This window comes from Desmodus rotundus, chromosome 4 (genome assembly GCF_022682495.2).
Source record: "Desmodus rotundus isolate HL8 chromosome 4, HLdesRot8A.1, whole genome shotgun sequence".
NCBI lineage: Eukaryota > Metazoa > Chordata > Mammalia > Chiroptera > Phyllostomidae > Desmodus > Desmodus rotundus.
Window position 1 is genome coordinate 37060899 of NC_071390.1, and position 17448 is coordinate 37078346.

Below are 17448 nucleotides of genomic sequence, written 5' to 3' on the forward strand. Positions count from 1 at the left end.
ATCTACAGTGGGATACAGTATTTTTCTGTATATATATTTATCAACGGCAAACGTGCCAATTCTGGTGCCTTCCCAGAATGTCCATGGGGCTCATGGACACCCCAGACACTGAAGCGGCCATGAGACAGATCACGGAGACCCCTACCACTAGGAGAGAGGGGTTTACTATGAGCATTCTTCTGGCAGCGGGATGAGAAACACGTACACCAGGCAAGCACGCTTGCTGGGGAAGAGCAAACACACTTAGTCCTCTCTACGTCTACAACTCTTAACAAGCACACTGAACTGCTCACAGAGATTTGGAAAGCCTGCCAAGGGCTAATGTTTATGTCAAAGTGGAGTACAGTCTCGCTCCCAGAAAGCACTGGTTCAGATAAGAGTGAAACCCGGAGTGAGAATCTGTTCATCTTTATGCTCCTCTTCACGCTCTACTCCTGCCACTGCTACAATCCAGTCCTTGGATTAGCAGCTATGCCCTCATGGGTGCAGATGTTCATTCCTAGTGCACATTTAAATCCAGACCTTCAGAACATACCCTCTTCTCTGCTTACATGTTATTCTAAGGGAGCATGGAGGGAAACCCATTCATGACTGCACCTAGCCATGATTCTCAATATCATGTTGCTTAACTCTATTACAAATACCGCATTGCAAATGGAAGGTTTGGGGATTCCTCCAATTCAGCGATTTGGGCTCAGTCCAATGTCTCAAGAGAATTTATCGTTGTCACTGAATTACACCAGAAGTTTTTTTGGGGGGGTGTAGGGGTAGAAAGGACAGAGCGGTGAGAGAAAAGCTGCATTCACTTGGGGTTCTGACACCAGCTCAGGGGCCATGCCATGCCCTTAGTTTTACTTCAGCCCCTTCTAACTCCTTTCATTCATCTGTTTACTGCCCTTCCGCTCACCTTCATAAACCAAAGTGCCCTCTTTCTTCTCTCACCAAGTTGGGGGGACAAGCTGCACACACCCTAACTGACACTAACTAACTAGCAGCAACACTTCCATAAGTGGGGACAACTTAACTGACTCAGCATACACCTGACCTAACAACTCGTATTTTCCCCAAACGAATGCCTTAGGGACCAGAATCAGATGGGAGCTCACCTGTCCAGAGTGCCTCTGGCCTCAGGTAGCATGGAGCCTGCCTAAAGCCTAAGGGGATTGCCTGGGAGTCCCAGCCAGCTACCCAGGGAGGGGCTCAGCTCGGGGACAAAACAGTTTTCCAATGAAAACTTCCAGCCAGGAGACCATCTAGTTACACACATACACACCTTTCCTGCTTTGTAGCACAATGGGAGTTAATTTCAGCCTCTGTGATTTTGGGGGGATTTAGACATCTGCGCTAGAGGGAGAAACTAAGATCTGGAAGAACATTCATGTGTATGGCCGGCCTTCATTTCTTTCACGCTCCCTGTTTGCTGCCTGACTATCAAAGCTGCCCTAGTGGTCAAGGTGCTGGTCTCCAGCAGATCATGCTAAGACCCAGGGTAGGTAGTGTTTTCCATCGGCCCATTTTCAGTGCTATGTTGGCCCACAGGAACAAGAATTCAGGAAAGGTGGGGAAAACCAAAGTTGTGGCTCTTACTAATGAATTTTCTGTTTTCCCTGAATTCAAGTCATTGTAAGTAATGGGAGATAGCTAGAAATGATTCTAATTTGAAAATAAACATTTGTCTAAATCTTTCTCTGACAGTTCAAGTGGCACCACTACATCCATCCAACACACTGCTATTCTCACGCTCTTCGTTCCTGCTGGTGGAGGGGCCATCAAAGGGCTGCAGTGACCACCAGGGGCGCTAGCCACGAGGGTGAGGGAAGGAGACGGGGGCAGGGAGAGAGAATGAGAAAATACAACTGAATGCATCCATACCTCGACACCTGCAAACCGGTTAACAATGAACCAAAACCACCACTGAGAGAAGAAAAGGGTCTAACCAGTCTAGTGAAGACTTAGAACATATTTAATAAGGGGCAGGGGGAGGGGTGGACAGAGGAAAAAAGAGGACAGGGAAAGAGGAAAAAAGAAATCAGTAAACAAGCGGTACCTCAAGAATGCAGGAAAATAAAATCCTTTCAAAGTGGGAAGAAAAAGATTCAGGACTAAGATATGACCTACCCATAGTTAGAAAAATGAGACAACTAAAGTTACTTATCCTCTATCATCCTTTCTACCATCCCAATACATAAAAACAAACAGTTTCTTTTCTGAGCAGAGATTTAAAGCAACATGGATACAACACTGTCTCCCAGCATAGTTAACAATCACAGTTTTAAAAGACAAGTACTAGATGATTCTAAGTAGAAAAAAATGGTTAACAGCTTTTAAAAAACTGGTTTGAACCTATGATCTAGGGGTGTTTGTGCCTCTTATCTTCAACTATGTACAATATATTTCTTAGATTTCACGGTAAAGTTTTCTTGCAAGCAATGTTTCTTTTGCCATTGGGTTTTCAAATGACCCTAAAATTCAGACTGTATAGAAAAAATGTCTCTTCTCATAAAAATGGACATAGTTTAGTAAACACGTTAGAAAACTCACTCATTCCAGGCTCATTCAAGTAGCTGTAGCGCTTACGTAAAGCTAAAGATGCAAAGCTTTGTCTTCTATCTGCTTTCTCGGTCTGAAAAAGCAAAACAAAGACTGTGTCCGACATCCTTGTGGCATTTCCATAGCTTAGAAACATTTTGTAGGATGTTATGCTGATATCTTGTTTATCCTTTTTTTCTTCTTATGCAATTTCTTTACAAAAATGTGATTCTATAACCCCACCCCGATATCTCAAACAAATAACCGTCACTCAGCAAATATCTGCGCATCGACACAGCAGACTACAGGGCACTACAAATAAAACACGAGCGTCACAGAGACTTCTGATGCCGAACGTAACTTTTCCCAGATTCATTCGTACCGAAAGCACATACATCACAGCGGGCACCCACTCTGTGTGAGTACACTCCAGGAAAGAAGGCACACAAAGTTTATTATTCTGGTTACTGCTGTTGTTTCTGGGTGTTAATAGGCATAAAGTATAGATGAGGAGATCAAAAGCAGGTTAATGGTTTCATGAGGAATAATGTCACTGAGTCTTATGGCTGCTTATCTATCATTATTGAGATGTGAGTTTTAAAAACCCAATTACCATCGAATTTGGAGAAATATTAGGAGATAAGTTATCAGGAAAAAATTCATCCAAAGCTTAATTGAATAACTATACCCTTAAAAAAGGCCAAGATAAATTTTTAAAAGAATATAAAATATTTATCAATAGCCATTGAGTATATATTTTGCATTATGTAAAACATAGGTGGATTTGTAGAATACAATTTCATATATTACCCATGATCTTGATTTAAAGTTGCAACACAGTTGATACTACGTGAAAATATGCACAAATGTATACTTGATGCATGCCAATCACATTTTAGAGTGTTTAATGAACTTCAGTTCACTTTTTAAAATCATTATCAGGATTATGACTTTACTGAAGTACTATTATGTACATCTATGTGGATGAAGAGTGAACCATTCTTTAAGAAAATTATATACCCTTTACTCACTTATGCTAAAAAAATATATAATACATTTCCCACACTTCAGCCCCCTGCAACTTCTTTTATACAGATTCAATTTCTATTCTATCTCTGACAGAATAAAAGCAGAAGTATTCATATTACCTCATCATCTTGATCTGACTCAGTCTCCTTTTGGTTCCAAGATGCATTGCAGAGACAAGGAATATTATAATGGACAGCAGAAAAGAATATCAGGATATGAAAAGGACTCAGTAGGGAGCACAAAATGCAAGCTGATTTAGAAGGCACAGCAAATCAAAAGAAGCCAACAAAATATATCAAGAATGGTACATCCATGGCAAATTAATATGATACGCTCTGAAAGCATAAAGCTCTAGGAACTACCAGCAGAAGCAGAAGCAATAAACAGAGGACTCCATCGTACGAACCATAAGAATCTGACACCACAGTAACAAGACTTAGTCAATCTACACAAAGAGACTAACTGAACTTGAGTTTCAAGAACATTAATCATGGTACAAAGCATTCCTTAATTGCATACCAAGGGCCCACTCCTTCAAGACCAGGGAAAGAAAGTTAAAATAAACCGATAGTAAAAGATACCTTTTTATGTGCCGGCAGAGTGATATTTAAGTTGCAAACAGCTGTCTGAGGCAGTCCTTTTGTTGTCTTTGGTTCTTTCAGAAAAGACAGGCGACCACAGGGCTCTTGGCTGGTGTCTCTAACCTAGAAGAATTTATGTAGTTCACAGTTATAGAAAGAGACTTTTCTGAGGATTCCTGTTTGTTTTTGGAGACCTTCAAGAGGCAGGAAATGTGAAGGGAAAAGACAATGATAGCAATTACATGTCAACCAAGGGGGTCACAGTTACACCCAGCGAGATTTAGAATGGCCGGTCCCTACTCTGGGCACAGGATTGCCGAGTCTGCTTGTCTTACCTCAACAATCCATTGGAGAGTCTGGGTTCATGTATTTGCTTCCTGTCAAATAACTTCTTTTTCTCAAAGCCTCAGGATTTGCAACAATCCTAATAGCTAACATTAATGACAGTAAAGTAACCGTCCTACATCCTTCTGTTCTCTGTGGAGAAGGATGCTCTCTCCAGAATGTCCCTGGCTCCATCAGAAGTGAAGGTGGAACTTGAATACTGAATTTCAATTCCATCCACTACTTGATTACTGAGCATTGACCAGATATGACGCATTTTGTTATACTAGAGTATTTGGTCTTACAAATATTTGCTTAAACATGAATGATTTTTTAGCTGTTTAAAATGTAATGACTCTTTAACTAGTTATAAAGCTTTCCTAGCTGGAAAGTACACTCAGGTAGAACTAAGACAAAATCTGACCTGTTCCTACAACTTCAAGTTTGGTGGGGTATTTCAAACTGAATAAATCATTTGAATCTTTTAATTCTCTTAAGAGCATTTTAAAAATTCACAGAGTCTCCGTTGAAGATGATTTACCTTGATGGAGAATGGCAGTCTATTTTCTTTGAAAGCATAAAAGTTAAAAACAAGCTGTTGTCCTCCTTTGGTCAGTGGAGCCAGATTTCCGTAACAATCAACATAAATAGGTTTTCCTTCCAGCACCTTTTGGAGTAAAAAGAAATACAGAATTTAATGTTAATTTTAGTTAAAAGAACTTTGAAATTTTAAGTCACATAATATTGAAAGAAAGACATGTTTCTGTGCCACATTTGTTTCCTTATTAGGAAATTACCCCTGTGGTTCTGTTTACCACCGAGGAACTCTTCTGGCTCACAATTCAATAGTTATGACCGGAAACTGCATTATGGAAACTTACAAGACAGAATTATATATCTCTATTCTAGCAACTTTAAACGTGTTTGAGAAAGTGACATCAATTGCTATTCAGATAGACTTTGAAAGGTTTTCCGTTTTTTGACTCTTGAATACGTAGCTGATGGCTGGGTCTGAAAAGGGAAAACCCTGGTAATGTGGGTAGACAGCGAGCGTTCACATAACATAACCCGAGTAGCTACAGGAGCATGGAAACCATGGCTTAGATTCATTCATACTACATGTTAACCAACCAAGAGAAACTCAAAACACAAAGTAATTTCACAATGAATCTATATCAATTTTTAAAAAAAAAACAAAAGTCAATAATAGACTTGAGAGTTACAGTGATGAGTGCTATTATGATCTCAAAATAAAATCCCGTATCTGGGGAATATAATTGAATAAACTTGTTCTGAACAAGGTACCTCAATATCTTTGCTTCTTGCAACTTCCTCAAAGTTCTCTTGCTGCTCTAAAGTTTTGTCCACTTTGTCATCTGTCATGCAGAAACATCGCAGGGAGGATTCTACAGGATCATTCGTTTTGGCAAAAACAACAAACTTGGCCATATAAGGAACACATATTAATTCTCTGTATAGTTGTGTGGCTAACCCCACCGTTTCTAAAACTTGATGGCAGTCTGCAAGCCAAAATCTGATAAAAACAAAACCAAACCAAAACAAAACACAAATATGAAAATGAAGTGATTTAAATGTCAAATCTTTTAAAAAAAAATCACCATTAAGAAATTAGAGTATGAAAGGAACTAAACCAAAACATTAACTTGCACATCTAAACAAACAGCATGGATTTTTGCTATTTATCAAACAGAAAATGCTAAGACTATTTTTCCCTATTTCTTTCCCATAAAATTCCTGTTCCCCTGGAACATATCCCAGTGATAAGCCTTCTTTTCTACTCCTGTTTAAGACTTTTTAACCTATTACTTTACTATTGGAAGGAGCAAGCATTTTATGGGAGAAAATTCCTATAGTATTTATGAGTAAAACTTGCTAAGAAATTTTACTGGAAGAATCATGTCTAGCACCTTATAGCTTCTTCTAAGAACTGGATTAAATGATGCATCCCAGCAAATTTTAAATTTCTGAGTCACATCCAACTTCACCATCAAAAGTGTAAAAAATAACCATACTAGCATTGAGCACAAGTTTTACTTTCCAAAAGGTAATACAACTAATTCCTTAGTGCTTTTTGGAATCCTTTATTTCCATACCTGGCTGAAACATTGGTTGTAAAAGAGACACAATCCTTTATAAATGTCAAAGGAGTAGTTCCTGTGATGTCTTCCCACTGAGCAGGCGAGGTGCCCCCTGCAAGAACAACAGCAGGTATGTTGACTCTGTTATGAGAGATGCTCCTTGTAATATTTGCATCATTAATCCTGCTCTTCCTGAATGGCCAGTCACTTGTGAAACTTCCACACTTCCAATCAATGATGGCATGCACAAAAGGTCGTTTATACTTTTATCGGCTTGTAGTGATCTCCTTGTAAGATAATAGATTAAAAAATACTTATCTGTTCATTTGGATACTAATGAATGGCTTAAAATGGGGGTAACCAGTTTATAAGTGGATTTTATAAGTGCCAGGATTTATTGTGTCAGAAAGACAATATAACTATTTTATGTTTTAATTTTTAAAAAGGCAAGAACTATCCAGAAAGTTCAGAAGCAACTCCTTTGTATTGCCTGAATCATTTAATGTTCCGGAGTAAAAGGGTGGATGCAGCCATCACTGCAAATGTTGGCTGGCGTCAATAGCAAGGACGGCAACAATGTAACCAAACCTGTAATGCTACAGAGGAGGCGCAGATTCGGTGTGGTGTCCCCCTTGTACCCGTTGGACACGCCTTCTCCCGAGGGTGGGGGCACCGGAATGGTCATTGTGATAGGTTTATGGAATTTCCTTCTTCTTGGTTCCACAGTGACAATTGGGCTAAATGTTGCTTTGTTTCCAAGGATTTTTTTCACAATTTCATCTGGAACAGGCTGAGCCTACAGATAGAGAAAGTACCGTAAATGAAAGTGGGCTTTTTTTTTTTTTTTTAAATCTCATTGGAAAGTTGACTTCCTTTTTGAAAGTTGACTTTAGAAGTGAGGAGGAAAATACCAAAAACACACAACCAATAAATGTCTTTTTTCTTCATCCTTTCTATTTCAGGAAGCTGTAAAAACCCAAACAAATAAACAAACAAATCAAACCAAACAAACCTCAAACCACCTAACACTGAACGAGGAACCAGTCAGCCTGAGCGTTTGCCCAGTGTAGCACACAGCATGGGCTTGCGTGACTGAGCGGGAACCCAATCTCCCGGCAGAGAAGCATCTGATCAAATGCACAGTAAGGGACAACAAACGGTACATCCAGGATAGCTTACACCGATGTAGGACATTCAGTGAAACATTACAAAGGCAACCTGCACCCATGTAAAAATTGAGGTTTTTCAGCATTAAGGTACAAAAAGGCAGTCACGATTGCAAAAGATTTCAATTCCAGTTTACCAAGCTTAGCTTCTTCCTTTTGGTCTCTCCGCTATTTGGTAAAACATTCACTATGGGAGAGAGTTGAAGGGAGCTTCAACCCACTGGGACGGAAGGTGGTGTCTCTTCAGCTAAGTGTTACCGAAGGTCTTGCTACGACGTAGAATGCTCAGCTCTGAACAGCCCAGCTCTCTGGGCGTGAGAGGCAAGCCTCACAAAAAGAACATGAACTTTCAGTTAAAACATTAAATACTGTATTAATTACCAATGCAAATTAAGCTATTTCAGGCTATTTTCCTTATTCAGTAAGAGAAAAAAAATACTGGTGAAGTACTTATTCAGTCTAAGTGAAATGGATAAATACATCAAAGACCATCCTTGCCAAGATTTTCAGACAGCTTTCGAACCAAAACAAGTTTCAACTGGTTTGGACAGAAGGAGCTTATCATTTACAATTTACTTAAATCAAAATTTGAAAGCTTGCAAGTTTCACTATTGCTAATTTTAACGACGTGACATATTCTAAACTAAATCAAATGTGGGTTGTTTCTTTAATGGTGTATTTGCCCTTCGGTGCTTCTGTCCTCCATGTAGTAGTGAGACCAGTAACCTATGGTTTGAAAAAATGACCTTTCATCGGGACCCAGGTAATATTTTTATACAGAAAAAACCTCAAAGTATGTACATGCACCAGGGAAAAGAATTGCTTTGTGAACACTACCTGGAGGCCCACTCGTATTCTCTTGGTTAAAGCACCCTCTGGGAAAGAAGCCTGGACGAGGGGCACGGTGGTGCTGCTCAGAATTCCACCTTCGGGACCGATCTGGTTGCTTTCCTGCTTAATCCGAGAAACTACTGCAAAATACTGCGGGAAATCCTTAGTGATGATCCTGCAGATTCGCTTTTTCCCTAACTCTTCTGGGCTATCAAGCTCTGAAAAAACAAATGAAGGAAAAAGCCATGAGAACAAGCCTATTTCCACAACACCTTGAGACAAACTGGTGTGTAATTTTGATAGTTAAAATGACATATTCAGTAGTCTAAACAGAGTTTTTTAAGACTATGAGAAAACTACAGTGACCTTGAAATAATATCAAGCTTTGCAAAAATAAAGCTATTCATATACAGTAGTTGTAGAAAAATATTTCTGTTGAAGAGGAACAAAATCTTAAGAAACTCGCATTTTACCATATATGGAAAAAAATCCTACTCTTGAAAAAGGGACACTTCATTCTGTGATTATTTACATAATCTTCCCTCTATAGAAGCTGCCAAAAGTAGGAATGAGTCAGAAAAAAATAGGGACCCACAAGAGAGTGAATAAGGACTTAAGTATGTCTGAAAGGCTCCAGAGCTTTATTGGAAAACCTCTTTAAATATTTTTAAATTACCCAAATGATTAGTGACATCACTACCAATTTCTGTCTTCTTCAAATGGCCCTCCCACATAAACTCAACCTGTGTTCGCATGGACACGCTGCTGTTCTTTCTGCCACCCCCAAACCTCTGCTTCCCCCGCAGTCCTAACTCCTGGACAGGGTTTGTTCAGTCCTCCACTCCAACAGCTCTGACCCACTTTCCTTTGCACATCACATCTCAAGGTCAAAGTCCAGATAACTGAGACCACCCCCTAACCAGCTTCCTGCCACTCGCCTCTCCTTACTCCAGCCCATCCCATCCAGCCAGACGCTTCTTTCAAAAGCCAGATTTTATGTAGTTTTGACAGGTTCCATGGAAATAAATGACTTTTAAAAATCATATACAATAACAATTATTTGAGACTAGTCAAGAGTATTCTAGAAAAGTAGACTTGTGAAGGAAAATTTATCCTTTAAGATTTAACAACTTACCCAGAAATACAATGAAACAGTTATATATAGAGACATATAAAACTGTAAGAAATACACACACACACAAATAGGTCGAGGGACAAGAATAGAGAATTAAGAAATAGATTCAAATGTATATATGTATATATATATACCCACATATTACATAGACCTATACGTAGTATATAGATAAGTCCATATATATTTACTTTTATATATGTATTATATATTTAAATGAATATATTGATTTAGACTTCAAATCTGTGGTTTAAAAGCTGGTGTTGAACATAATTGAAAATTTGGAAGAACAAAACTAAATCACTATATCATATATAACTAAAAATTCTAGCTGAGCAAGAGACTTAATTATTTTAAAACATTAAAACATTACAGAAAATCAAGATAATATTTTTTAGCCTTGGTTAGGAGAAACTTTTCTACTCTAAATTGAAAACCCAAAAGCATAAAAGGAAGTTGTGACTATATAAAAATTATAAAATTAGTAAACTTGAAAGACAAATGGTAGAATGGGAAAGATAATGGGCCACACACCTATGGCAAATAAAGGATTAATATTTTCAATACGAACAGCAAGTACTAAGTTGATAAGAAAATGAGAAAGCCAAGAGTAATGCTAAAATGCTATACACAGGCAATTCACAGGGGCTGCAAAATGATCAACAAACATGTATGAAAATCTTCAACCTTGATCATTTACATGGAAATACCAATAAAACAAAGGAAGATCTCCCTCCACACCAACCTCTTGTAAGATGGAAGACAACAAAAATCTTGCCCTGCGAAAATTTTGGGAAAACAGGTGCTTTCATCACTGCAAGTGGGGTGCAAATGGCAGAATCTTTTGACAATGTAATTGGGCATCATCTGTTCAAAACGAAAATGTGCCTGTCCTTGGGCCCAGCAATCCCACTTTCTGGCTTCTTTCGTACAAGCACACGTAATGACTAAACTTGAAAGAGCCTGAATGCCCATTAGTAAGGAAATGGTTAGATAAGCCATGGTCCATCCATGCTCTAGACATTCCCGCAGCTGGTAAATTGGATGATCCACATTCATTCATTTACCAAGTATTTACTGAAGACCCACAATGTGCGGGCACTGGGCTAGGCACTGCAGACGGAGTGGACAACAAACTAAAGTCACTGCTCACATGGAGATCATACTCTAACCTGGGGAGGGACACACGTCACTAAAGAGATATGAAGAAAATAGTAAATTGCGGGGAGATTGAGGGGTGGGGAGGAGAGGTGAATGGGTGACCCGGAAGCAGCTCTCTGAGGGTATGACACTAGAGGAGATCTGAGGGGAAGAGGGGCCAGGCAGGGAGGGACTGAGCAGTATAAAGCATGTAAAGTGAGGCAAGAAGCAAGACACAGAGCAATATGCAGAGTATGATCCTTTTTTTAGGGGAAAATGTAATCTGCACATTTGTATATTTTTAGAAGAGAAATAGGCACAAGAAACATTCTAGAAAATTAGCACTGGTTACTTCCAAGGGATGAGAAATGGACTTGGAGCTGAGAAGAAGGTGGGAAATAAGACTGCACTGGCTTTGGGTTTATATAGCTGGGGTAGTTTTACCTGCTACAAAATAAAGGGGAAATCCCCAAACTTCGGGGAGGGCTGTGCTTTTGTTTTTGTTGTTTGCTACTCTCCTAAGTCTCTCTTGTACCTCAGATACATATAGCACCTGTGCTACCTTCCCTGACCTATGAAGATGTCCGCCTCCTTCATCACATACACAGGGCTGAGATCATGGCTTACTGTAAATAAAAATTTGTAACATGGTAAAATGGAAGGTTAGGTAATTGGATCAGAGATATCTTCTCATTTTACAGATTAACTACTGAAATCTGACATCAGAGCACCAAATTGACTGTCAACTTGGAGAGAAATTGGGTTTAACCCGGATCAAAAGTGGATTTGGAATTTTGGTTCTTTTTGTTACTAAGCACTTCTTTCCTCTCTGCTCTGTCCAAACCTAAATTACTGAATCTCTAGTGAAAAAAAACAAAGGTGAAAAGAATGTTAAAAAAAAAAAAGGTTAGTATGAAAAACAGGAAAAATCAGATTTGCTCAGGAAAATACTCTGGGCAAGTTTTCACCTGTTCAGAAATTGGGGGAATATTAAAGGTTTCCTTTCATAAAGAGCAGATATATAAAGAGCCCTTCCCAAGATATGGCTCATTTTAAAAAGTCTAAATTCCTCAAGTTCATAATTCCTGCTGCAACTGAGAAAGTTCTGTTAATTTGCTTCAATTTCTGTTCAATATGTCATCATCAGCTAAGTAGATTTTCTTTTTTAACTTTCTGCCTCAAACTTGTGATTACGTTCTCCTTTGGAAATGACTTCAGACTCCACATAGTGCAAACAATTTAAGAAGACCCTGTTATGAAATTACATCCTTCAAATAAGTCAGAGGTCCTAACTCTGCATGGAACGAGCTGTGTAGCCTGTGGGTATGACATTTTCTCAAAATTGATCTGGACCTACCAGGGGGAGTGAGGCATCTTTCGGGGGACACCTCTTACCTGTGCGTGTGTGTGTTGTGGGTATGTGCACATCTATCTGTGAGGAGTCAAGGTACAGAGCGCTGATATTACCCCTGGAAACTGTAATAGCAAAGGGTTGGGAAGAACTGCCTCTTTGTGTAGTAGAGGCAGCCTGGCCACACTTACGCTATACGACCTTTGATAAAGCATGAATGCCACCCCAAATATAAAACGAGCATGCACATCCCAGATGCAGCAGATGAGTGGCAAATGGAGAAGCACAGATTTATAACTCTCAATCAACTTCTGACATCTTTTGGGATTTGCCAATGGTTCAGGGTCCCTCTGTGTTGTACCACTTTATTTCAAAGCTTTTAGCAATTCTTCTGACACCACTAAAATTTGCATAGCTATTGTCCTTCAATGAATATTTTAATAGGTATTTTATAGATAAGCCTCAACCCAAAAGAACAACCAATGTGGAAATTTTAGGCATTCGACTGTCCATGCACCATTCATTAAACAGAACTACACACACATTCATTGGCTTCTTGAATTACTCAGGTTCCCAGGCCTCTGCATGATGAAATGGAGAAAACATATCTTCCCTTAACTAAGTTATATTGTTTATACATGTTCTTAAAATATTTTAAACTTTTTTCCTGAGAATAAAATCAATAGAATGTAAATTAAAAAAAAAATAACTAAATCTTGGTTTAGAAAAAGCAGCATAATTTCTTGGGTGAGGGGAGGTAGAAGAAGGTTTAGGAGGGATAAACGGCGGTGGAAGGAGGCCTGACTGGGGGTGGTGAACACACAATGCAATGTGTGTTCAGATGTGTTGTAGAAGTGTGCGCCTGAAACCTATATAGTTATATTAACTGATGTCACTCCTATAAATACAATAACAAAATAGAAAAAAAAAGCATAACTTCTTCAAGAGCAAGAGTTGAATGTTAGGCTCTTTTACTCTAGAAAATATGCATAAGTCAGAAACTAAATGATGTGGATAGCAGGTAATGTGAGGAGGCAAGAGGAAGAATGAAACCAATTAGTAAAGTCACTATGAAATTCTTATGACCTCAAAATCTATCACAAGATCTTATGGGGACTTCCTATCAAGATGGCAGTACAGCAGACATGGCTTGCCTCTTCCCATGAACACATCAAAATTACAACTAAAAAACAGAACAACCATCATTCAGAATCATCAGAAATCTAACTGAATAGAAGTATGACAACTACAGAATTAAAGAAACACATCCATCCAGACAACTAGTAGGGGCACTGACGCAGAACAGGCTGGTCCCACGTCCAAGTGTGGTGGATCAAATTCAGGAGGAATATCTCAGGAGTGAGGAGTCCCAGCCCCACACCAGACTCCCAGCCCAGGTTTCCAGTTCCAGGAAGATAAGTCCCCACAACTTCTGGCTGCAAAACCAAGCAGGGATTGACTCAGTGGAAGAAACTGCTAGAGTCCAAAGCAGTTCCTCTTAAAGAACCCACACACAGACTCACCTACTTGGACTGGCTCCTTCTGACCTCCAGGAACAGAGCAGCAGCTTGAAAGGTACCAGTGGTATACAGGGAGAAACTAAAGTGTCTGGCATCAAGGTGAGCAGAGGCCATTGTCCCTTTTCTGAGTGCTCTCCCCACAGAGCCTGAAAGCTGGTACCTTATCTGAAACTCCATCAACTTGGCTAACACTCTTTGCTCCACCCTGGAGATCCCGAGACTCTTCCCCACACAAATATGGGCTGACCCCAACTACTGTTCCATATGAATAGCTAGCCTTGGTTCTGCTTCACGATTTCCTAAATCCTCTCAAACAAGCAACAGTTGGCCTCAGTGAGCACCAGGCCAAGCATTAGCAGCAGACAGCCTAGATTCACAGCTTCACTTCACCTAGAATCTCTGAGCCCAGCACAAGTAGCAGCCATCACAGATTGCTTTATAGGTCAACTCAGGGTGTCCCCAGGCCAACACAGGTTGGGGCTGAACCTGACCTGCACCATCCAGGAAATGCCAGAGTCTGCAAACCCAGTAGCCAGCTACAGACCATGTCAGAGACCTCTAACCTGCTCCTGCACAGCCGATCATTCGTAGAGGGCAGAGGGTGGTGGTCAGTGGTCACAACCAATCCTTGCAGCTGACTGGCCTGGGTAAATCCCTCCCACTGACCTGTCAACAGCAGTTAAGGCTCAACTACAAGAGAAGGGTGTACTCAGCCCATACAAAGGGCATACCTTGAGTACCCAGCTTGGGTGATAGAGGAAGCTGTGCCACTGTACTCTACAGGACACCTACTATATAAGGCCATGCTACTAAGACAGGGAGTCAAAGCAGCTCTACCTAATACACAGAAACAAATACAGGGAGGCTGAGAAAATGAGTAGACAAAGAAACATGGCCCAAATGAATGAACACATCAAAACTCTAGAAAAAGAGCTAAACAAAATGGAGATAAGCAATCTATCAGACACAGGGTTCAAAACACTGGTTATAAGGAGGCTCAAGAAACTTAGTAAGGACCTCAACAGCATAAAAAAGATCCAGTCAGAAATGAAGGATACATAAATTGAAATAAAGAACAATTTATTGGGAAACAACAGTTGAGTGGATAAAGTTGAGAATCAAATCAATGATTTGGAACATAAGGAAGCATATAACAAGCAATTAGAATAACAAGAAGAAAAACGAATTAAAAAAAAAGTGAGGATAGTATAAGCAGCCTCTGGGACTACATCAAGAGGTCCAACATTTGCGTCATAGGGGTGCCAGAAGAAGAGAAAGAGCAAGAAACTGGAAATCTATATGAAAACATAAGGAAAAAAACCTCCCTCATTTGGTGAAGGAAATAGACATGCAAGTCCGGGAAGCACAGAGAGTCCCAAACAAGATGGATGTTGAGGCCCACTCCTCAAGATAAAGAGAGAATCTTAAAAACAGCAAGAGAAAAGAAATTAGTTACCTGCAGGGGAGTTCCCATAAGACTGTCAGCTGATTTCTCAAAAGATTCTTTGCAGGCTAGTAGGGACTGGCAAGAAACATTTAAAGTTATGAAAAGCAGGGACCTACAGCCAAGGTTGCTCTACCCAGCAAAGCTCTCATGTAGAACTGAAGGGTAGATAAAGAGCTGCCCAGATAAGAAAAAAATCTAAAGGAGTTCATCAACATCATACCATTATTATAAGAAATGTTAAAAGAACTTATTTAAGAAAAAGATCAAAACTATGAACAATAAAATGGCAATAAATACGTATCTCTCAACAGTTGAATCTAAAAAACAAACTAAGCAAACAAGAAGAACAGAGACAGAATCATGGATAGGGAGAGTGTTTTAATGGTTGCCAGATAGGAGGGAGGTGGGGGGAATGAATGAAGAGGTGAGTGGATTAAGTACAAATAGGTAGTTACAGAATAGCCATGGGGATGTAAAGTACAGTACAGGAAATGGAGTAGCGAAAGGACTTACATGCATGACCCACGGACATGAACAATGGTGGGGGGATAGCCTGAAGAAGTGGGGGTGCTGGGTGGAGGGGAGCAAAGGGCGGAACATCAGAACTGTAATAGCATAATCAATAAAATAGAATAAAAAAAAGAAAAACAAAAAAAAAAAAGATCTCATGGACTATCAATAGAAGAGGGGTTGAGTAAACTTTGTTATATTCATACTATAAAATACTGTGCAGTTATTAAAAAGAATGAGGTAGAATGTTGTAATATTTAAATCTCCAAGTCTCATTAAATGGAAAAGTCACAAAAAATATAAAAATGGACTAATCACATCTTTACATGTCTATGTGTAAATTCATATAGTTTACATAAAAATTAGAAGGGAAAAGAGGAAAATTATAATACATATTATAATGAGTGTTTACACAGGTATTATTACATGGGTCATAATACTACCATGCTAGTATTAATATAATAATACACACAAATGACAGACTCTTAGTGTTTTAAAGAAAATTCAACTCAAGCATATTTTTTCCCTTAATTCCTACTTTAAAAAAATGGAAACAGGAAGACAACAGGGAAATGACTGCAAGTTTGCAAACAGGTCACTAAGGACCCAGCTGGGTGAAGTCTCAAGAGCGAGTGAGGGAGGCTGTTGACACTTGGCTACTGTGAAGTCGTGGCTCGTGGCCCTGTTACTGGTGACCTTACTTTTCATTCTTCTTAGAATTTTGATAAATTATTAATGTGTATTAAAACTAGATTTTCTCTTCATAAAATGTAAAGTAACTACACTTAAATTACATTAAATGAAATGATGTTTGATATTGAGGCCAGGCCTCAATTGTAGGTGTTCAATTAATAGCACTGAACAAAGAAATCAATTGGGAATCAATAAGACTCATATTTTTCCTACCAAATAACTGAAATAGTCATTAAAAATCTTGCTCTAAAATATATGTTGTAGTAGTAGTAGTAGTAGTAGTAGTAGTAGTAGTAGAAACTGGTTATTTTTTATTCTTTTAATGGTGATTTAAATAAAAAATATTGTACATGAAAAGGTGGCTCTAGTCTTCCTGCTTTTTAATCCATAATAAAGTCTACTATGTCCAAGTGTTTGTAACTCAGAAATTAGTTCACTTAACGGATATTTAACCAAGCTGAATTAAACTCATGAGAATCTAAAATTCTTCTGAAAAATCTGTGATACAATCTAAAAGGTATATGGTAGTCTCCCTTTAACTGTGGGGGGTACATTTAAAGACCCTTTTCCTATTCCTACATATCTATGATAAAGTTTAACTTATAAATCAGGTACAGTAATAGATTAACAATGACTACTAATAAAATAGAACAATTAACTATACCGTCATAAAACTCAGGTGAATGTGGTCTCTCCCTCCGATAACCAATGTGAGAAGCAAGACGGCTACAAAGTGACTAAGGGTGGACAAGCATACACAGTTTGTGCAAAGGGATGGTTCACGTCCTCGGTGGGACAGCGTGAGTCTTTATTGCGCTACTCAGAATGGCATGCGAGTTGAAATTCATGAGTTGTTTATCTCTGGATTTTCACGTTTAATATCTCAGGACTGCAGTTGACCAGAGGGAACACACCATGGGAAGTGAAACCATGGATGAGGGGGATGGCTGTACCAGAAACGTCAGATTTCCAGGCAAATAGTAATGAAGTCTGATGATGTAAAAATAGAATAATGTCAATGTGCTTTCCAGGACTGGATGTATTCAGATTTTAAAATGCTCTACTACTTAGGCCCTTGCCGGGTGGCCCAGTTGGT

General features: G+C 39.1%; 1 protein-coding gene across 5 annotated transcripts in view; it reads right to left on the reverse strand.

Moving 5' to 3' along the window:
* Nucleotides 1-17448, reverse strand: part of ANK3 (ankyrin 3) — a 616244-nt gene that overhangs the window by 41709 nt on the left and 557087 nt on the right. For 3 of the 5 annotated variants that reach the window (XM_045195999.3, XM_045196000.3, XM_024561132.4), the window contains 7 exons: nucleotides 8566-8777; nucleotides 7151-7358; nucleotides 6578-6674; nucleotides 5769-5997; nucleotides 5005-5130; nucleotides 4140-4262; nucleotides 2542-2623 (listed from right to left, as the gene is read on the reverse strand). In XM_045195999.3, coding sequence (XP_045051934.2) covers nucleotides 2542-2623; nucleotides 4140-4262; nucleotides 5005-5130; nucleotides 5769-5997; nucleotides 6578-6674; nucleotides 7151-7358; nucleotides 8566-8777 — 1077 coding nt within the window. Of the gene's footprint in view, nucleotides 1-2541; nucleotides 2624-3677; nucleotides 3705-4139; nucleotides 4263-5004; nucleotides 5131-5768; nucleotides 5998-6577; nucleotides 6675-7150; nucleotides 7359-8565; nucleotides 8778-17448 lie in introns of all 5 variants that reach the window. The other 2 variants (XM_053922530.2, XM_045196001.2) reach the window with 1 other exon arrangement.